General features: G+C 55.4%; 1 protein-coding gene across 4 annotated transcripts in view; it reads right to left on the bottom strand.

Annotated features, from left to right (window-relative positions):
• Positions 1 to 1527: 1527 nt before the first annotated feature.
• The window catches only part of WNT11 (Wnt family member 11), a 23748-nt gene continuing 3195 nt past the window's right edge, over positions 1528 to 22080 (bottom strand). For 3 of the 4 annotated variants that reach the window (XM_054241904.2, XM_035265384.3, XM_035265386.3), the window contains exons 2-6: positions 21501 to 21680; positions 11969 to 12204; positions 9555 to 9832; positions 6438 to 6730; positions 1528 to 2234 (exon numbers count right to left, since the gene is read on the bottom strand). In XM_054241904.2, the coding sequence (XP_054097879.2) occupies positions 2060 to 2234; positions 6438 to 6730; positions 9555 to 9832; positions 11969 to 12204; positions 21501 to 21680 (1162 nt within the window). In that variant the 3' untranslated portion in view covers positions 1528 to 2059. Of the gene's footprint in view, positions 2235 to 6437; positions 6731 to 9554; positions 9833 to 11968; positions 12205 to 18617; positions 21681 to 22080 lie in introns of those variants that run through there. The other variant, XM_054241905.2, reaches the window with a different exon arrangement.

Here is a 22080-nt window from a genome sequence, read left to right as displayed (position 1 = left end):
TCCTTCTTCCCACTCAGGACTGGTCCAGCCCCAGAGCGGTCATCCATGCCATCCCACCCCTGTGGACGTGTCTTCACTTCTCCAGAGCCTGCGCAAGGCCCTGCTCTGCTGCAGCCCTTCCAGGTAGAGTCTCAGTCCTCAGCTGGCTTCAGGGAGGGAAGGGGTGGCACTGAGTCTGGGTCTCTCCCATGCATGCAGAGATCCAGATGACATCCTCTTACACCCTTTGCCTTGTGTGGTCACCCCGCAAGCCACAGCAAGATCAGGGTAATGAACCACTGCTTCTGTTTCGGCGCCATCTGCCCTGGCCAGGCACTGGGGATACCCCACTTGCTCATCTGTTGCTTACTGGTGCTGCCCACATGCGGGAGGTGACGCTGAAGCTCAGGGGACAGTGATGTGCCTGCGGTGATCCCGTGCACCCTGCCTTCCCTTGGCAATAGCCAGGACCACCAACCTCCCTCCTGTCTCCCTGGCCATACCGTCTGTCTCCCGTGTCTCCTCTAAGCTTCATCTCCTCAACCTCCAAGGCAGGAGTGCCCCAGGCCCAGGCTTTGGTCTTCTTTACTCACCCACTTTCTTAGTGATGATGCCCAAATGTGGATCTCCAGCTGTGGCCACTTCCCGGAAGTCCAGACCCAAATATCTGCCCATCCACTCAGTATTTCCACTAGGAGCATAAACAGCATCACAATCCCCACCGGCCCAAATCTGAACCCCAGGCCTCTCTTCATGTCAGCATTCAGCTCCTCCAGCCTTCTAAGTGCTCCAGCCAAACCCCCAGCAGTCATTCTTGGGCCTCCTTCCCCTCACACCCCACAGGCAAAAAGAGAACAAATCCTGTTGGCTCCACCTTCAAAACAGAACCAGAGTCCAACCACTTCTCATCATGTCTGCTGCCACCAGCCTCCAGGCACGAAGCCTTTCCCAACCTCCAGCCTTCCTCTCCACCTTCCCCATTTTACAAATGGGGAAACTGAGGCTGACAGAGAGCCCTGCCCAGGGTCATGCAGAAAACCCACCAGGGCTAGCTATAGCCTGGATCTGCACTACCTCCCCAAAGTCTGCATCCCAGCTCCCTAGGGAGGGTTCTCCCTTGAAGTCAGCTTAGCAGGCAGGCCTGACAACATGGCCAGGCTCCGAGCTGTGCCTGCATGTGTGTCCCTGAGGAACAAAGACGCTGCCAGCTGGGTTTATGTTTCAAGACGTCTGTCCGCGCCCTTGACCAAGAGATCTTACAGGGAGATCGGGGCCAGGGCCTGGTGTGGGGGAAGCGCGGGGGGGGGAGAAAGGACATCAATCGGGAGCCGCCTTGCCTGGAAACCGGAGAGTTCCCCCACCAGCCCCAGGGTCTGCCCAGTTCACTTGAGGAGGCCGGGAACTGCAGGGGCAGGCTGGGCTCACTCAGCATTTATTTCATATAGCTGCTTAGAAAGCTTGTTTTTAAAATAGAGATCATTATATATATATATATATATTTATATTTATATATATAAAATATATAAAGAGGAATCGAGAAGAGCCACCCCAAAGAAAAAGCTGTGTTTTATAAATATTTCTGTAGCTTCCACATCCCAAAGGAAGAAAAATCAAAAAACCAAAGAAAACATTTACAACCCAAGCTAGTGGTTCCATGTGGCGGGCCCAACAGGATCAGACCCCAGGGTGGGCCAGGGGGTCCCGCAGAACATTCTGAAGAAGGTGGGCAGACCCCCTCCAGGAGGCTGGTCTCCGCGGCCCTGAAAGGTCAAGTCCGTAACAGTCTCATCAAACCCCAGGCCCCGCTCTTTAGACCAGCCTGTGGGCACTCCAGGGCCTCAGGCTGCCAAGTTATTTTTAATCTTGTTGGTTTCCTTTGATGTCCCGGCCCTCCTTCCAGGGTGGCCAGGCCTTCTGTTCCTGGTGGCTTCCAAGTGAAGGCAGAGCACAAGCCGCCTCCCATGCCTGGCATCTGGAATTCACAAGCAGAGATCCATGGGGCGTCTCCAGGCCCCTGGCCCCAGCTGCTGTGGGTCCTTGAGCAGAGTCCTCACTCCTGCGTGGGGTGGAGGGCAGGGCCTCACTTGCATACATAGCGCTCCACAGTGCGCTCACACCTGCGGCAGGTGACGTAGCAGCACCAGTGGTACTTACAGTGGCACCGCTCGACCACGCGGTCTGTGTAGGGGTTGTAGCCACGCCCGCAGCACATAAGGTCGCAGCTGTCACTGCCGTTGGATGTCTTGTTGCACTGCCTGTTGTGGGGGTGGGAAGGAGGTCAGTGCATGCCTTAGTCACCACCTCCCCACACCCCATGACCCCTAGCCTGGCAGCCGCAGCCTCTTCCATGGCCACCGACTCAGCCCTTCTTGGAAGTTGTCTTGAACTTTCAGGAATTTTAAATAATCCTCTTACCTAAAGGTACTTCTAACTTTTCCCTATATTTCTAACAAGAGGTTACCAAAATGATGGGGTTGTTTTGTTTTCTTTTTCTTTTTTTTTGAGATGGGGTCTCACTCTCTTGCCCAGGCTGGAGTGCAGTGGTTGTGATTATGGCTCCCTGCAGCCTTGACCCCACCCCTCATCTCAAGTGCTCCTCCCACTTGGCCTCCTGAATAGCTGGGACTACGAGCATGCGCCACCATGCCTGGCTAATTTTTTAATTTTTATTTTTGTAACAATGGAGTCCCATTATGTTGTTCAGGGTGGTCTTGAACTCCTAGGCTCAAGCAATCTCCCATCTCAGCCTTCTAAAGTACTGGGATTACAGGCATGAGCCACTGTGCCAAGCTTTGTTTTGTTTTCTTGGAGGTATCTTTTTTCTGTTTCTTCGACTTCTAAATACTGGAAGGACCCTCTAACCAATCTAATAATCCTATCTTTTTGTGTAATCTTTTTTTTGAACAGTCTCGCTCTGTCACCCAGGCTGGAGTGCAGTGGCACAATTTCGGCTCACTGCAACCTCTGCCTCCCGGGTTCAAGCAATTCTCCTGCCTCAGGCTCCCGAGTAGCTAGGATTACAGGTGTGCACCACTATGCCTGGCCATACTTAATCTTTTATTAAATATTATGACAGATGTAAAGATCACTCGATTTTTAGAATCCTAGGATAAATTCTGAAATACTTGAACCTCCAGTGGGCATCAGGCATGCTGCTCATGGAGGAAGAGGGGTCTGTCAGCCACGTGCCTCCTGTGGGCCAGACCTTCCCCCCAGTGTTTTATCTTAGTGGAGGCCCACAGGGCCCTTGGGTTAGTGGATTTATTATGTCCATTATGCAGATGAAAACAAGCTCAGCAAAGGGCAGAGGCTTAAACTCAGAGACTAAAACTAAGGCCCTGGCTTTCTCTCCCTACCCTAAAGGGCAGGGTGTGGAACCCAGCAGGGGCTGCATTTCTTCCCAAAGGCAGTATGAGAAGACACTGAAGGTCCCTATAAAATGCAAGCATCCTTCCGTCGCTCTCAGTTCTTCTGTCTAGTGACAAATCATCTGTTCAGACTAGTGGTTCCTCTCACTGGGCTGAGGCTAGACAGGGAGTGTTTTCATAAGATGCAGTTGGGGACAGAGCAGCAGGGGTCTGGGGCACTGACAGGAACAAAGGGTCCCCACAGGTGGATGGAGGAATCCCAGAGTGTCCAAGATGGGCAAGTACTAGAGATGACGGAAGGCAATCCTCATATTTACTGATGGGAAAACAGACACAGAAGGGGGAGGGGCCTTGGTCGGGGGCTTCCTGGAAGAGGAAAGGCCATCTAGGCCATTCATGAAGGATGAGCAGGACTCCATTATGCAGAGGAGGGAAGGAGTGCTGGGGTAGAGGAAACAGCCTGGGTAAAGGCAGAAGACCAGGCCTGCCCTCAGAACAGGGAGAGCAGACGGAAGGGGAGGAGGGCTGGTGGCCCAGAGGAGGCTGAATAGTGGTGGGGGAGAGGCCAGGTCTGAGCTGGAAGGAGCAATGGGCAGAAGGAGGGGAGCGCCTGGGGAGAGTCAGCCAGTGACCAGCAAGTGGAGGCTGTCAGCAGTTTCCGGAAGAACACATGCCCCAGAGCCGAACAGACCTGGGTTCAAACCTCAGCTCTGCCACTTACTGGCTATGTGACTTACAGCAGGTCACTGAACCTTTTTGGGCTTTGTTTAGCCACTTAGCATTAATGAGTCCCCCCTCAGCCTTATCCTGAAGGCTCTGGCTGAGCACTCTATCCTGAGAGGCAGGAAAGAGACAGAGTTCTTTTTCTAATTTCTGGATCCCTGCATGTACTGCCTGACTTGGCCTCCGATGTCAGTGCCAGACAAGGCCCAGGTGCCTGGGACCAGGATTGGGGTCAGTGGGGCCACAGGCCCAGGGGAGGGCCATTGGAATACCTGGCTCCCAGGGCACAGGGTGGCTCAGACTGTTGAGCGGGGGTGAGTTTCAGGGGTGCAGGCCTCTGAAAGAAATACTACAAGAGGGCTGGGGTTTGGAACACTGACTGCAGATTAGGGCTTGGTTTCCCCAGCTTAGATTTGAGGATACTGCAAGGCGTCTTCCCCAGCTAGGGAGCCAGCCTCTAGAGATACCACCCGTGCACACGCTTTGCACAGTTCACAAAGCTCACTTACATTCAACCTCCAACCCAATCAATCTCACATTTCTCCTCCTCTCGGAAGCCTTCGTTGATGTCCAGTCTGGGTCAGGGACCCTCTGGGCTCCCCTCACACCAGGCTTTCTTGTCATGACCTGAGCCCTTGGGGATCCCCCACCAGCACCTGCCAGAGCCGGGCAGAGCCACAGCTGACCTGCAGTCTCATGTAACTGGGCAAAAAATGTTTGTGGTTGTAAACTGCTGAGAAATTGGGGGTGTTTGTTACTGCAGCAAAAGCCAACTAACACAGATACCTGCAAGCCCCCCCCGGGAAGAACTGGCAGCCACAAGCCGGAAAACTGTGGGGCTTCTTCATCAGGAGTGAGGGGGTGCTGGGAGAGTGGGGCCTGGCAGCCTGAGGACACAGGGGGAGGGGAGATGCTAGGTAAGTGTGCCTGGAGATCACTGCCAACCCTGTGAGCAGTGGGGTGCCCTCCCCACTGCACAGGACACAGGCCTGAGTCTCAGCTCAGTGAGGGATGTGCTCGAGTCCCCCCACTGGGAAGCTGTGCCCCCGCTGACACACACAGAACACACATATCCAGGAAGACCCTTTCTTCACTCTTGGGTCCTCCGTGGGCCTTCCATGTTCTAGAATCCTCCTCTAACTCCCCATCCCCATGTACCTCAGCCCAGCCTCTGGCTCCTTCCTGTCTCCCTGGCCTGAACTGGCTCCATCTTCCCTCTGCCGACCCCTGCAATCTGGCCTCCAGATGGGAGCCTGGGTCTCCTCACAGAGCCTGCTGCCCCAGCCTGTGGGGATGCAGCCCCCCAGCCCACCCCTCCCTCTCCTGGAGACAGGAACGTGGGCCGTGGAGGAAGTCGACGCTGGCTGTGCACCAACAATGTGCCAGACACGTTCCCAGACACCCACTCTCTGGTGCAATATTCTTTTAACCCCAAGAACACGAGTTTTGTGGAATGCTATTGGGGCGCCTTAATAAAAGAGTTCCATGGCCAAACACCTCTGGGAAGTTCTGGCTTAAACAGATCCTTCACTGCAGATTCCTCGGAGCCTTTCGTATGTTCTAGTGCCTTGTGAAGCGCCAAAGAGAATTTCCCAAATGCACGTGACGCCAGAGCTTTCTCTCATAGGAGATTGGGACCAGCTTTTGCCAGCCCCGTCTTCTGGAAAGGCTGCTTGTGCATTCCTCACCAGTCCCACCCAGTACACAGTAGGTCTGCAGTCACCCCTGGCTCCCTTACTCTCCTTTCCTGAGCTGGCTGCAGCAGCTGTGACTGGGCCTGTGGGAGGGTTCCAGGACCGGGGTCCCCAGGAGGAGATGGGAGAAGCAGGGGGCCAGGGCAGGGCTCACAGGGGTGGGGACACAGGAGCAGTATCGCTGCACGGAATGCAGGCAGACCTCACTCTCCCTCACTCAGTGGAGGCTGTCTTTACCTCCCCTGGCACCTCAGTCCCTTTTCTGTGCACCAAGCAGTCTGTATGGCCTTTACCCCTCATCTGTTCATCTGACAAACATTTTCTGAGCACCTATCTTATGTTGGGCAGCCTCGTTCCTGTCCTGTCTCCCAGTAGCGGCACTGTCTCTTCCCATCTGTCTCCCCAGCTGGGGAAGGTGGAACAGGGGCCTCCCATCAGCCTCCATTCCCTGGGCCCCTGCCAGGCGAAGTGCAGAATGCTCCTGGCAGCTCTGCAGGGGACCCTAGGAGCCTGGCATCTCCAATCAGCATTCCTGGGACCAACTCCCTGGACTGAGCAGGGACTCCATTCTCCAAATGCCGACTGAGTCCCTGCTGTGTGCATGGCCCTGAGCTGGGGAACAGTGCATGCAACCTGGATGACCCTTTCCCGCCAGGGTGGCGGCCGGCCTCACCTGTCTTGTGTCCCATGGGAGCCCACCTTCTCATTCTTCATGCAGAAGTCAGGTGAGCTCTGCAGATAGATAAGTTCCGAGTCCTTCACAGGCCGGATATCCAGGTCCTTGGGCACCAGGTGCTTGCGGGTGCCCATGGGACGGTGCACTACCTTGGTGGCGGACAAGTATCGAATCTTAAGATCGGCAGCCACATCCTGCAGCTCCTGCAACCCCTTCCAGCAGGTGCGGATGGAGCAGGAGCCAGACACCCCATGGCACTTACACTTCATTTCCAAAGAGGCGCGCAGAGCCTGTGGACAGGGGGAGGTGTCAGCTGGGCATCCGGAGTCCCCTCCCTGGCCTGTCCTGGGACCCCCATCCCACCCACCCATGGCTGGGTGCTCTCGGGGAGACACTGCCTGCTGGAGCCTAAAGTGATTGAGCTTTTTGCCGTGAAGCTTGGAGGTGATGTGGGTCTTCCTGCAACCTGGGGGGCGGCTGAGGGGCAGGAATAAAGGCATTTGCAGGAATAGGGATGCAGTTATTGAGCACCTACTATATACCAAGCACTCTAACACATAATAGAGGTTGATCATCAGAACAGCCCTTCAGGGGAGGTATCCTTACTCCCCCCATTTTAAAAAGAAGAAACAGCTCAGAGAGGCTGCTCAAGGTTGCAGATAGGAAATCATGGAGCTGGGATTTGAACCCAGATCTGAGGGTGATTCCAAAAGTGGTGGCTTTTAATTGTTCCATGCTTTTTCTCTCACTAACTGCTTGCTGGAAAAAAGGAAGAAAAGAAGAGAAGGAAGGAAGGAAGGGGAGAAGAGGCAGCGGTGAGTGCAGGAGGCACCTCCCCACCACCTGGCTGGCTGTCCCCCCACTGCCAGCACTCCTGCCAGGCCACCCTCAGCAAGCCACGTCACCACTCAGAGCCTCTGTCTTCTTTCGTGCAAAGCGAGCACATAATTCCTGCCTTGCAGAGAGCTGTAAGGATGAAATGAGACGACACACACAAAAGGGTTTTGTGAACCATTAAAGTTAAATCAATATTGGTTTTGAAAAGTCCATTTAATTAATAACTATGGTGGAGCCCCTTGGGCTCAGAGGCTTGGGGAGATTTTTGCCTTGGCTTCCAAAAGGACTTGGGCCCGCCAGCTTTCCTGGGCCTCAGCTTCCCCACTTATACCTGAGGGTCGAGAGTTAGATGCCTTCTAAGGGCCTTCCAGTTCTGCCTTTTAAACCCTTCTTTCAGAACAAGACTCGGATCCCCCTGCCCCCGGCCTGCCCTCCTGCCTGTCCTGTACAGAGACCGGCAAGAGTCATGGGAAACTGGGCCCATCCCCTGCATCAGAGAGATGGGGAAACTGAGGCACAGAGTGGTCAGGCCTTGCCCCAAGACAAATGAGTTAGTGGGGGAACTGACCAAGGTCCCAGGGCTCCTTCCCCTCGCCAGTGCCAGGAAGTGAGGACCCAGGGACTGTGTATGGGCATCAAATCTGGAATTTGTGAGAAAAGTCTGTGGAGGTCACAGGAATGAAGTCAACAGGACTGCAGGGCACCATGGCACTGGCGAGCCGTCGAGGGAAGGTGAATTAGGTTCTGCTGCTTGGCATAAGCTGGGAGAAGGGGCCTGGAGCTTCCCGAGGTACCAAACCCATGTTGGCGATCTCATTCAATCCTCACGCAGCCCTGCAGCTTGTGGGGATACTGGCCCCTTTTGCAGATGGCCTCAGGGACAGGCCTGATTTGCCCCAAGGCTGAGGACCCTCTTTGGACTGCATGGCAGGGAGGGGAGGGCTGTGCCCCCGGCAGCAAGTGGTGCCCAGCTGGCCTGGCCATGGTGATGGGTGTGCAGGCTGCTGGGAAGGGCTCCCACTGGGTTTCATGAGCAGGGGTAGGGGACAGATTGGCAGGGCCAGGAGGCAGGAGTCCTGAGTTCCTGGCCAGGCTCTGCTATAGACTCACAGTATGATTTGGCCTCAGTTTCCCTAACTGTTCAAGGATGGCCTGGACATCCAAGAATCCTCACACAAGGGAGACCCTTGAGAGCAGGTGAGACCACAGAAGTCCTGGACATGGGAGTCACACAGGCCTGGGCTCTATTGCGTGGTGGGGCTGACCCTCTGAAGCGCTTTCGGTCTCACTCAGCGCCTCTGTAAAATGGGGCTAAAGGGTGCAGAGAGGAGCTGATGAGATGCTGACTGCACACGCAGCTCTGGCCGAGTGGCCGTCCTGCTGTTCCCAGGCCTTTCCCCATCTGTAGAAAGGGGACAATAGGGCCTGCCTGAGTTGTTCTGCAACCGCAGAACAGAAACGTATGGAGCACCAAGCACTGTGTCTGCAACATGGATTGGTAGAAAGCTCATTCACTGGAAGCAAAACACACTGCCATGTGTGTACCTATGTAACTGTCTTGCATGTTCTGCACATGTACCCCAAAACCTAAAATGCAATAAAAAATTAAAAAAAAAATCAAAAGATAAATTTTTATTTGCTATTCATATGCATATGATATTAAAACGTGTGATGGTAAAACAAAAAATAAAAAAGAAAGTTCATTCACTTACTGGTCCACCTACCCCAGCCTTTTGGGCAGTGAGGTGATGAATGAATGAAAACCTGATAATAATGAATGCTGGAGGGAAACTGTTCTAGAGGCTGTGGTGGGTATGGGTGGGAGCCCCTGCTCAATCCAAGCAGATGACCCCTTAGGACATGCTTCTGTTGGCCACAGCCCTCTCCAAGCACTGGAGGGAGGGACAGCAGCAGGTCACCCCCACCATTTTATAGATGGGAACAGCTGAGGCTAGAGGGGCAGTGACTTGCCCAGTGTCCCTTAGAGAGTTTAGTGCCAGAGCCAAGGCCAGGACTCAGAGCTCCTGACTCCTAGTTCAGTGCTCCTTCCGCTCGGACAACCCAAACCCCAGTGGATGCCCTGGAGGAGGAAAGCGAGACAAGCCCCAAGCAGCTGGCGAGGGAAGGGCTGAGGACCAGGGCAGTGTGAGGCATGTCAGCTATGGGCCAGTCAGGGCCCGTCCCCCCACACCCCCGCCATCGGGGCACACTGGGTGGCCCTTTTCCAGCCACTGGCGCAAGCACAACTATCTGGGGGTGGGTGGGATGGGTGGTTACCTGTCTCCCCACTTCACTGTTGTGTAGACGCATCAGTTTATTGGCTTGGGATCCTGTTTTTTTCACCTTCATAGGAGCATCGGAAAACTTGGCCCCCATGAGGAGCCCGTAGCTGAGGTTGTCCGCACATCCTCCCCAGCGGTTCCCGGGCCCGGGTGGCTCACCTGGGACAGGGCCGCAGGAGCAGCCGGGCAGGTCGCCAGAGGTGCAGGCCCGGGCGATGGTGTGGCTGATGGCGGCAGCCGACAGAGCATACACGAAGGCTGACTCCCGGGTCCCTGGGGGTGGAAGGGGAAGGTCAGCTGGCACCCATCAAGGGCTAGGACCCTGCCCAGGTCGGAGGTCCTTCTCCTTTGCCCACACCTTGCTGTAACCCAGGTGGCACTGGCAGGGGTCAGCACTATGGCTATCACCTCTGCTTTCCTAATTCCCTCTGAATATACCAGCTGACAGCCACACTCAGGACCCCACACCTACAGGCATTCCCTGGCCCAGTCCTCCTACTCACGCATAGTTCTGGGCTTCCACCCCCTCGCCCTACACCCCCTCACCCTACACTGGCATTAGGGGATGCTTTACAGAAGTGAAGCCCAGGCTCTGAGCTCCTGATGGGCCAGGTGAATGCACAAACGGCCTGCTGTGAGTGGATCTGTGTTCCCCGCGAAGGATGTATTCAAGTCCTAACCTCTGTACCTGTGAGCATAACCTTATGACGAAGTGGGATCTTTGCAGCTATAATGGACTGAGATGAGGTTATACTGGATCAGGGTGAGCCCTAGGCCACTGGCTGGTGTCCTTATAAGAAAAGTGAATCTCGGGTACACAGACACACAGAGAGGGAGCCTGCTCTGCAATGACAGAGAAGGGAATCTCGGGGACACAGACACACAGAGAAGGAGCCTGCTCTGTGATGACAGAGAAGGGAATCTTGGGGACACAGACACACAGAGAGGGAGCCTGCTCTGTGATGACAGAGAAGGGAATCTCGGGGACACAGACGCACAGAGAGGGAGCCTGCTCTGTGATGACAGAGGCACAGACTGCAGTGACAAAGCTGCAAGCTAAAGAATGCCGAGGATGACCGGCTGCCACCAGGAGCCAGGGACAGGCCAGGAAGGATCCTCCCTAGCACCTTCATGGGAGCACAGCCCTGCGGACACCTCGGTATCAGACTTCCAGCCTCCAGAACTGCGAAACAATATACATCTGTTGTTTGCAGGCAGCCAGTTGTGGCCCACTGGACAACAGCCCTAGGAAACGAATCTGGCACTCAGGAGCCTCTGCTGCCGGGTCCTGGCCATGGGTCTGAGCCCTGGCTCTATTTCTTAACTAGCAAGCCACTGCCCCTTCTCCAGCCTCAGTTTTCTTAACAGTAGAATACGGGTGATAACACCTACCTCACAGGCTGGCTATAGAATTCAAATAATTCAGGAAGAAAGGAAGGTTTGTCAAACATTAGCTGCTACTGTTTAGGACCCACAAGAAAAGTTATTACAGTGCAGGGGAGAGATGACACCTACTGGGGTGCTTCTGCCTGTCGGAAGCCTCCCTATTATATATAGGTCCCCTCAGGGCCCCCACAGAAGCCACCTCCTCCAGGAAGTCTTCGAGATGTTCTGTCCCTACACCGCTCTGTGCATGGTGCAACAGTTTCAGCAGCCTGCTTCAGTGTTACCTGTGGCACACCTGTCTGCCCTGAGGGTTTTCTCTATAGCATTCTTGTTGCTTTTTTTGTTTGTTTGTTTGTTTGAGACAAAGTCTCGCTCTGTTGTCCAGGCTGGAGTGCAGTCGTGCGATCTCAGCTCACTACAACCTCTGCTCCTGGGTTCAATCGATTCTCCTGCCTCAGCCTCCTGAGCAGCTGGGACTACAGGCATGCACCACCACGCCCAGCTAATTTTTTGTATTTTTAGTAGAGATGGGGCTTCTCCATGTCAGCCAGGATGGTCTCGAACTCCTGACCTTGTGATCCACCCACCTCGGCCTCCCAAAGTGCTGGGATTACAGGTGTGAGCCACTGTGCCCAGCAGCATTCTTGTTTCTAGGCTCCTCTCCCAGGAGCCTCCCTGACACGTGGCTTCAAGTATGGCAGGCCACAGCCTTCCGTCATTCCTTCATTCATGCATGGGGCACACAGGTATATGTGCTGTCCTTCAGGCTCCCCTGAGCTGACAGTTCCACACATCTGTGTTTACTCGATGGTGAATGCCTGCCCACCCATACCTATGATTAATTCACCTACCAATACACCCATCCATCTGTGCCTGTATACACCCATCATCCACATCATCCATCCACGAATCCATCATCCACCCACCCGTGAACCCATCCCTCCATCTAAACACACACAGATCGATACCTGAATTCCTTCACCCACACCCACACATGCGTTCAGCAGCCTCACTAGCTCCTACCTCTCTCCAGGTCAAGCAAATAGTTGGGGGCGAGCTCGATGGAGGAGCAGTTCCAGCGCATGTCGGCGAAGGCCCGGCGGCAGGCCTTCATGACCTCGCGGGCGGCGTGCACAACCGTGTGCATGAGCTGCAGGTTGCTGCGGCACAGCTGCACCTGCGCAGACACCAGGCCCTCCAGCTGCTTGCAGTGTTGCGTCTGGTTCAGCGCCAGGGCCGCTGGTGTCTTGGACAGCGCCCTGCACACCGTGGAAAGGCCGTGACCGATGGAAGGAAAGACAGGGTTGTCAGGGGCCACATGGCCTCCACCCGCCCCAGTGGCCCCAGCCTTTCCTCCTGGCTCCTTCCAAGAAAGGCTCCCAAAGTGCCAGCTGGCAGAGCAGTGGACCCCCCTCCCACCCCTGTGTGACCTTGAGCACATTACTGTCCCTCTTTGGGTCTCAGGCCCTATTCACAACCCCCAGCCTACCTAAGCTTTATGATAATTATACTAATGAAACAGCTGTACAGTTTACAACGCTCACATCCACTGCCTGACTTAGTTCTCACACAGCTGTGAATTATTAGTCTTTATTCAACATTCATTCAACACTGAGCAGCTATGTTCCAGAAACCATGCGAAATGCTAGATTCGTATAATCACAATAATTGTCCATACTATTAACTGAAGCCTTACTAGATGAGCAACATGAGTTAGGAGTTTTCCATCACTGCTTCATTTGATTACTAAGCCCATTTATTATGTTGTAAAGTCCCATATCCATGTGAGGAATTGCTAATCAAGGATTAAAGAGCTGCTCAGTTTTATGATGACCTGGAACTTGGAAAATTTAGTGTCTAATCCACACTTGGCCATTAACTTGTTGTGTGACCTGACATAATTCATTGCCCTTCTTTGGGCCTCAGAGTTTGTACTTGTAAACTACATTTCCTAGAATAGGTTCCAGTGAGACACTCTGACAAAAGGGATCCATTTGGGGAACACGATGTACTGTGTCCCTGCCTGGAGAGTCAGGATGCGCATTTATATTTTAAAGGTCCTGAGAAGTCCTGCAGCAAAGCAATAGGCTTGGTTTTGTTTAGCTTGGGGAGTCTGTTGAGCATACTGAGCACAGAGCCCTTTGCTTAAGGCTGCTGACCTCATCCACGCTTTGGGAAATGTTAGCCTACTGGGTCTCTGTGAACCCTGGTGATGTTAGAGAACCCACAAGCCTCCCAGATCCCAGCTCTGGGCACCTGGATTCCAAGACTCTAGGACCAGGACCCTCCTGGATCTGCTGTTGTCCCAGGCCTTCTCTGAGGGGCAGGCTGCATCAGGGGTGCTTCCTCTAAGTGCAGGCTAGAAGGCCCCCACAGCCCTAAAGGACTCCACATGGATTCAATCCCAGTGCCCCCACCCACAGCAGAGGCCATCTGGAACCCAGAGCCAGCTGGCCTTCAGCAACCCAGCAGAGACCCAGAACAGAGTCAAGAGGGGTCAATCTGCAGCCAGATGTGCTGAGTGCCCTGTCTGCTGTGGCCCCAGCGGTCCTCACCCAGGGTCAGGGCTGAAACCTGGCAAGTTGGTTTCAACCCCCGGGCTGAGTATTGAGAGAGGCAGCCCATTGCCAAGGAAGGGCACTGCACAGGCTCGGGTAGACTCCAGGCTGTATCACTCCCCTTGCAACCTTGAGCAAGTCACTTAACCTCTCCTTTCCCACCCACCTCCCAGTATCAACTGAGGGCTTAAATCAGACAATGTGCATCACACGCTCTGGCCCAGGGCTGATGTTCTGTGCTCAGTAATGGAAGCTACTATAATTACCACCTTGGTGGTCTTTTCCTACCTGGAACTGCCTAGTCAAGGCCAAAGGCTGTCACCTGACATTCAGGGCCCCTCAAAGCCTGGCCTCCTAGCTCTCTCCAGGCTCCAGTTCTCATCCTGACATCCAGCCGCAACAGGTTCCTGACTTCTCTGAAAGGAACTGTCCTGCCACCATGCCTTTGCCCAGTCCTTTCCTGATGCCAGGAAAGCCTTTCCCCCTGCTTCTGCACATGAATGAATAAATGAACTTGATCTACTTGTGGAAGAAACATTTACTAAGCACCAACTCTTCCCAGTCTCATTTGGTAATGAACATGACATAGATCCTCAACTCAAGGAGTGCCTAGTCTAATGGCTGGATAAAGCTATAAACAGTTATAAATTAATGGCCCAGCTGTTCTAGCTCCTGGCCTGGCTCCAGGAAGAGCAGCACAAGCTTTGGACACCAGCTGTGTGACCTAGGTAAGTTACCCAACCTCTCTAGGCCTCATGATCCTCATCTGTTATAAAGAAATGATAAGGCCAGTTGAGGTGGCTCACACCTATAATACCAGCACTTTGGGAGGCCAAGGGGGCAGATTATTCTGAGGTCAGGAGTTTGACACCAGCCTGGTTAACGTGGTGAAACCTTGTCTCTACTAAAAATAATACAAAAATTAGCTGGGTGTGGTGGCGCATGCCTGTAATTTCAGCTGCTTAGGAGGCCGAGATAGGAGAATTGCTTTAAACCAGGGAGTCAGAGGTTGCAGTGAGCTGAGATGGCACTACTGCATTCCAGCCTGGGTGACAGAGTGAGACTCCGTCTCAATAAAATCAAACAGAAATAGAAATAATTACTACTTCAAAAGGCTATAAGGCTGGGGGTTATTGCTTATGTCCATGATCCCAGCTACTCTGGAGGCCAAAGTAGAAGGATCCTTTCAGGCCAAGAGTTCAAGACCACCTGGGCAACATAGTGAAAGCCCCCGTCTCTATGAAAAATTTAAAAAATTAGCTGGGTTCTGTGGTATATGCCTGTAGTCCCAGCTACTTGGGAGGTTCTCTTGAGCCCAGGGGTTTGAGGTTACAGAGAACTATGATTGCACCACTGCACTCCAGCCTGGGTGACACAGTGAAACCCTGTCTACTGAAAAAAAAAAAAAAAAGGCTACAGTGAGACTCAAATTAAATAACAGAATGTATGCAAAGTGTTTAAAATATTCCTAGATGATGCGAAGTCCCTCGCATTTTGCCTAGCAAGTGTTGGATCAGAGGGAGTGAGAAGACCTGGGTTCTCACTCAAGCTCTGTCCTTTATGAGCTGTGCAAACTTGGGCAAACTGTTGTCCCTCTCTGGGCATCAACTACAACGTGGGGAGCTCCCAGAGTCTTGCCAAGGCTGAATGATATGTGCTACAATAAGTACTGAATAGGCTCCTTCACTTCCTGGTGCCTCTCACGCTGTGCCATGCCCCCCCTACCCTATAACCCCCAAAGATAGGAACCTTCCTAGAGACCCAGAAAGCAGGGCCTCGTGTCTGTGGTTAGGGTGGCACGACTCACCCTGTATAAGATCAACTGCGGTGTCCAGGGTAGTCTCCCCTCCCTGCTACCCCTTAAACTATGAGCCGGGAAATGTTTGGTGTGTAGATGCCAGCATCCAGCACGGGGTGGGCCACACAGCAGCCCTCAGATGCGGTTTCTTGACCTAACTGGAACTGCTCTGGCCTGTCCTGGCCTCGCCCTCTTGTGGAACCTGTGGCTGAACCTTGCTGTACTTCCTGGGTGGGCTCCGACCACACAAAGGCAAATGTCATCACCTCGATGCGCTTCTGGTTGTCAGAGCCCCTCCACCTCCACCCAGCAGACGCTGTCCCTGCGTGCAGTGTGGTGGTGGTGGCGGAGTAACAGCTCCACGTAGCACACCCTCCCCAGCTGGCACAGCCTCTTACTTCATACCTCAGAGGGTGGCCAGGAGGGGCCGATCATCCCTACTTCAGGGGCTATGCTTGTCTAGCACCCCCCAGCAGGCCCCACCATCCTTCTTGGTGAGGCTGTCAGTCCCTACGGGTGCTGTGGTCACTTTTCTCTGGGTCCCCACTCTGCTTTGCTCTGGGCTGTCCCCACCCAGCCTGTCTGAGCCTGTTCTACCACTCACCCTCGCCCAACTCTCCACCCCCTCCTTCTGAGCCAGCTTCCTCCCTTTACAAACATGGGTGACAGCACATCATCGCGCGGTACAGCAGCAGGCGCATGGCACATGTGGGCGTTCAGGCTGCCAAGGCAGCCTCCCATGTCTCTCCCTGGGCCTCTGCTTAAGCCATGGGGTAGGATGATGGAGGCTGAGCCTCTTCCCAGGGAGTAGAGTGCAGACAGCTTGTGAGTGCTGGGAGCCACAGCTCTCAGGGAAGGGAGCTGGTGCTCCTGGTGCCTGGGTCTCCTTAGCTGGGACCCTGGGGTAAGCCCCGGAGCCATCCTGGGTCTCAGTCTCTCCATCCTCCCCAGAAGGCTGAGGGAGAAGGTGCTGTCAGAGTACCTTCCAGAGAAGGCTCAGACTCCCCAGGTGGCCAGAAGGTAAAGCCAATCCAGAGGCCCTGGTGGGAGCAAAGCAGCGTAGAGGCTCAGGGGCCCGCCATGGAGGCTGAGGCTGGGACGGAGCAGCCAGCCATGCGTGCCAGGGAGGCCATCCGCCCACCAGGGCTGCAGGCAGAGATTGGAGGCGGGAGGCAGCAGATTCCACTCCCGAGGAGGGCCATGTGGTCATCTGGTAATTAGTGGTAATGACCGTTTCCAAATAAATCCCCCTTGGGGAGGTAATCAAGGATTAGGACGGGAGGCGGGGGAGTTCTCCTTGTGGACATCTTACTTGCTTCATTCCAACAGACCCCTAATTGGAAACATTTCAGTTTATCTGGGGGTGGGGGCCTGGGGAAGAGGGTGGAAGAAAGGACAGGAGGGAACGCAGAGTTCACAGGCGAGGCCCAATCTCAGGGCCCTACCGGGGTGGCAAGGCCTCCACTCATTCAGGAGTCAGGGGCCTTGCTAGGACTGGCTGGGGCAGGGACCTGGGTTCAAGCCTGGCTCAGTGTTTTCAAATGAGAAGAACGACATGGGTGATAGCACATTCGACCTTGGGCAAGTCACTGTCCCTTGCTTCAATTTTCCCATCCATACCGCTCAATGTCCAAGAACAATGCAGGCTCTGACATTGGTAACACAAGCTGTCAAATGACTTCACTGAGGTATTTTCCTGGTGGTACCAGTAGCCCCACCCTCAGGCTGCTCTAGGGGACCTGGCCCGGGTAAAGCACCTTCCAAGAAGGGCTTCCCTCCTGGACCTACCCTTCACAGCATCACTCTCCCTCTTGGCACAGGGGTCAGGTCACATGATGAATTCTAGGCCAGAGACCTGGCAGCCGGGTTCAGGCTCCTTTAAGTGTTCTGGGCCCCAAGGTCCCTCTCTGCAGTTGTGAGGGACCCCCAAGGTCCCTCTCTGCAGGGTCTCTCAGCACCGCCACCCACGGTGCTGAGTGGCATCCCCAACCTATTTCCAGGTGAGGCTTCAGCAGAGCTGGGCTCAGAGGGCCTCAGAAGTCAACCCCAGCAGCACCACCCAGAATGCAGCCTGGCAGCTGCCCACCCAGGGGGAGAGATGGGGTAAGATCAACAGGTGGCCGTGGGAGAGACCCTGATGCCCACATCTGTGCTTCTGGGATGAGGAGAATGCTGGCCAGAGCTGCGGGCTGGCTTAGGGGCTCAGTCTTGCCCTAGAATCCCCATGTTTCTGCATCTGTGGACTCTGCTGACCCTGAGGTGGGAGAGCAATGGAGTTGAGGAGACCCTGTTCTCCCAGCCAGACCTTTGTCCCTCCCCTGCCCATGTCCCTTTGGGCTCTCCTAGGCCCCACCGCATCCTGGTGCCCATGTGGCAGGGAGGATGGAGCAGGAACCCGGGTTCCAGGCCACCCAGGCAAGCTCCACCTCTCCCCAGGCTTCCGTCCACTCCCGTAGGGCAGCGTTGGAGAACCTCTCCCTCCATGACTCCCCAATTAACTCCTCAATTAGCTCCAGGTCCAGGAACCAGGGAGAGGTCTAGGAACCTCAGAAGTGCCCCTTCCTCACAGCCACCCCAGCTTGGGGCTGCAGCTGGCCATCCAGGAAGAAGAAGCCTCTGGGACCCCACAGCCTGAGAGTCTTCCCGTTCCCTCCTAGGCTTTGTTCCAGGGCTCCAGAGTGAAGAGGGACCAGTCCAGCCCTTGTCCTCACTGTACAGATAGAGAAATGGAGGCTGATGAAGGGCCTGGAGCCTGCAGATCCAGTCCTACCTGGAAATGACACTGAGTCCCTTCACATCTGACTGCCCAGACCTCAGAGATGGAAGCCTGTCCCCTTAGCCTCATACATGCTGACCCACCTGTGCAGTCCACCTTGTGAGGAAGAGCCCAAACAGGGCTTGGTCTGACACTTCTCAACCAAGAAGCCAAAGGGCAGCTGCCACAGTGTCACCAACTCCCACTAGGCAAGTGGGGAAACTGAGGCCCAGAAAGGCAGGGCTTGCCCAGATCTGTATACAGCCAATCAGAGGCAGAGCCAAGCTAGATCCCCAGGCCTCCCACATCCCGAGGTAGGGCTCCTTCTACCTCTATCTGAGAGCTGAGGAAACTGAGGCTCAGAGAAGCTGAAGCAATTGACCTGCAGAACTCAGGCTGGGCCTCTCACTCCCAGTCTGATGCTCCTTCCACCCGATTCTGCAGCACCATGGCCCTTCTAGAGCCTCCTGGCTCCACCTCCGTGGGAGCAGCAGATGTGGGACTGCCCAGGGAAGGGGGCCTTTATGGGTGTTCCCAGCCATACTGGGCCTTTCCTCTCACCTGCCGCCCCTGTCCCTGTGGTTCACAGGAGGGTGGGACTCCCCTCGAACTCTCCTCCTATCCAGGGCAGCCAAGAAGTAGGGACAGCCCAGACCTGGGACCCCGAATACTTGTGGGGCAGGGAGCCTTCCGGTGCCCGGCCTGGGAGGAGGTAAGGAGGGAAGAGTCTCCAGGTTATTTCTGGGCAGGTGCCTCCATGGGCAGCCAGGTTCCGATCCCCTCTCCCTAGCCCCCATCCCACCAGCTCAGCCTGCATCCCAGGTGCTGCCCAGGTGAGCATTCCAGGCCACTCAGCCACACTGGGTTTCAGTTCCTGTGCCAAGTGCCCCTTTCATCTCCAGCTCACTCTCCAGAGCTCAGGTCAGTGGAGGCTGCTGGGTGAGTCCCCGGCTTTCCAGGTTCACTGAGCACATCCCTGCTCCCAGCCGTGCTGGGGCTCCCTGTGCCCAACAGGCCACAGAGCCAGGTAGCTTAACTCAAACCCTGCCTCCACTACCTCCGAGCTGTGACACCCTGCTAGGTAGAGTCCCCCATGCCTCTGTTGTCTCTTCTGTGAAATGGGGGTAATAGCAGCACCCACTTCATGGGGTAGTTGGCAGATTTAAATGGAACAATATATATAAAGCACTTAGAATAGTGCCTCGCATGTAGGAAGGCTGTGTGTGTAGACATGTGTGTACATATACATACCTATATCCACACGGCCTACACACCTGTCTATATATGCACATACACACATGTACACACAGAAAACTGTTATTCTTAAACTCCACCCCTTCTCCCTCTTCTTCCTTGATCTTAAACTCTAGCAAGCCTTTAACCTCTCTTACTAGACTATCGCCTTCTCGCTGGAGTGCAGTATGATCTGAATTTAATGACCAAGCTCTCGGAGCAGCCTCTGGGGCAGTTAGGAGTAGGCTCTTGTGGTGCCTGGTTTCTCCAGGTCTCCCCACATGCACTGTTTGGCCTCCAGGCTCTCCAGGTCTCCCCACATGCACTGTTTGGCCTCCAGGCTTTTGCTCGTGCTATGCCTCCTGCTTGGGATACCTGCTTTGCATTCCATCTCTGACTACCCAAATCCTCTCTGTCCTTCCAATCCTGGCCCAGGCACCTCCCTTAGGTAGAACTGACCACGCCTCCTCTGGGCTGGGGTGCTCCCTCTGCTAGGACACAGGCCATAGTCCACTTTGTATTTCTATGTGTCCATCTCCCCCAAGAGGCTAGGGGCTTCTTTAAGCCACACAATGAGTCGTACCAATTTCTGTGGCAGCCTAACTCTGCCATGGGGACAGAGGACATGGATGTCAGGCTTAGCCAGCCGTCCACCCCACCACATGCCAGTGTGACGCCCTTTGTGGGGCCTCTGTGTTCCCACTGCGGAGCAGGGGTGATGGCAGTGACCCCACAGCACTCTCAGGGGTGGCAAATGCCACCCAAGCCCGGTGCAAGGAGTTTGATCCTGGTGCCCTTCAGCCAATCCTTCTCCTTCCCTGGACCTTGGTATCCTTATCTGTAAAATGGTGGCCGTGGAGGAGAGAGCTTGGACTCATGAATTGGAGGACCCTGCCAGCTGGAAGAGTGCTGGGTACCCCACTGTAAACGGAAGGTGGCTGGTTTCTCACAGAACTCCTCAGGGACAGCTGGGAAGAGCTAGTGCCCAGGGTCAGGAGACCACTGAGACCAGGCTTCTTATAAACAAGAAAGGCAGGAAGACATGGTCCCCCCCACCTTGAATCAGCCATTAATCAATAACTTGGCCCCAGAAGGGGCAGGGCCAGTGACCTCCAGACTGTTTGCTGGCCGCACAGCCATTATCCCTCTGTCTTCCAACTAATTCGCAAACCCTCTGCAGGGCCCTCCCCAGCCCCCACAACCTGTCCCCTGCTGTCTTATCTGCAGGCTCCCTGCCCCGGCTCCGAACTCCAGACCCTTGTCCGGTCCTGGACTTGCCCTCTGAGGGAGCCCCTCTGCTCACAGCGCCCTCCTCTCCACTGCCCGCACCATCGAATCCCAGGCAGTGCTTCAGTCACTAGGGGCACAGCGCCGGGAAAGCTTCCCGACATCTTAAATCTCCGTCCCCATTAGGTGGGCTTCCTTCCTCTAGCCCCCCAGAACCCCGCTGTGGTTTCTCCTCGGGCACTTGGACACTTGTGGAGTTATTTACAGCCTGGGCTTATCTCTCTCAGCTTAGAGGGCAGCCCCTTCAGGAAGGGGCTGGCGTTGACTCCTCTCCTCACCACCCCCGGCCCCCTGAGCAGGCACTCCCTTGTGTTCCTCCTCCGCTGCGTGAATAATTTCTATCCAAATGAGTGCCCTGCACATGTGCGCAGCGGCATCTGACAGCTTCTGAGGTCCTTTCATGAGCCTTTTATCTGATTTGAGTGAGGTGAAGAGTCGCACCCTCCTGCGACAGAGGACACGGAGGCTCCAAGAGGTAGAGTGACACCGCCCCAAGATCACCCAGGTGGAGGGGCCAGGAGTGTCTCTGCGGAACTCCGGCTAGGGTCAAGGAGACTGATTGACTAAAGAACCCTCCTGAGCTGGCCCCTCTGGATTGCGCCCCCCCATCAGGATGTCTTTTTCCATCGCTCCTGCGGAGGTGGCCAGCAACTCCGCTGCCTTTGCGCCACCGTTAGCAGCACGGGACCGGGAGTTTCCAACACGGTCCACGCCCGTCTCGCTCCCTCTTCTCAAGCCTCCAGGAGGTAGGGACGACATTTTACAGAGGAGGAAACGGAGGCTTAGGGATGACTTGCCCACGACCGCCAAGCCAGTTTGGGCTCCCGGGTCTCGGCTCGCTCGCCCCATACAAGGAACTCCGTAACGCCCCCCACCGCCCCAGTCCCGGGCCTGTGCGCATGGACGCAGGGTTCCCCTACTCACAGCCACTTGATGCCATAGCACACGCCGGTCTGGAGCGCAAGGGCAAAGAGCAGCGCCTCGCAGACCTGCGGCCGCGCCCTCATCGTCGCGCGGCGGGCGCGCCCGGGGTCACACCCAGGAGGAGCTGCGCCGAAGTCCTCCGCCTGCTCGGCCGCCGCGGGTCCTGCACGCCGTCTGCAGCTGGGGAGTGCAGAGACTGCGGGTTAAGGAGGCCCGCGGGCGGGGGAGGTGTTTTATTCAAATTACAAAGGAGGGGTCGGGGCCCCGGGAGGCCAAGCGCGGCGGGAGTCCCCTCCCGCCCCGCCCTGCCTGGGGACTGGTCCCGGGCCTGGCTCGAATTAGGCGCCGCCGAAGGCGTGTCCGCCAGCGCGGCCCCGGACCCCAACGCACCCTTCGGCCCCTCCAGCCCCGGGAGCGGGAAGGAGGGACAGGAGGCGGCAGAGCCAGAGACCCCCTGAGAGAACGGACCGACACAGCGAGAGGGAGAGGGACGCTCAGAGGACAAAGCTGAAAGCCACGGAGGCAGAGGGGAACCGGACAGACGCAAACCTGGGATGGAAAGGGGAGGAATCCGGAGTCC

This window comes from Callithrix jacchus, chromosome 10 (assembly GCF_049354715.1).
Source record: "Callithrix jacchus isolate 240 chromosome 10, calJac240_pri, whole genome shotgun sequence".
Taxonomy (NCBI): domain Eukaryota; kingdom Metazoa; phylum Chordata; class Mammalia; order Primates; family Cebidae; genus Callithrix; species Callithrix jacchus.
This window is presented reverse-complemented; position numbering and strand designations above follow the sequence as displayed.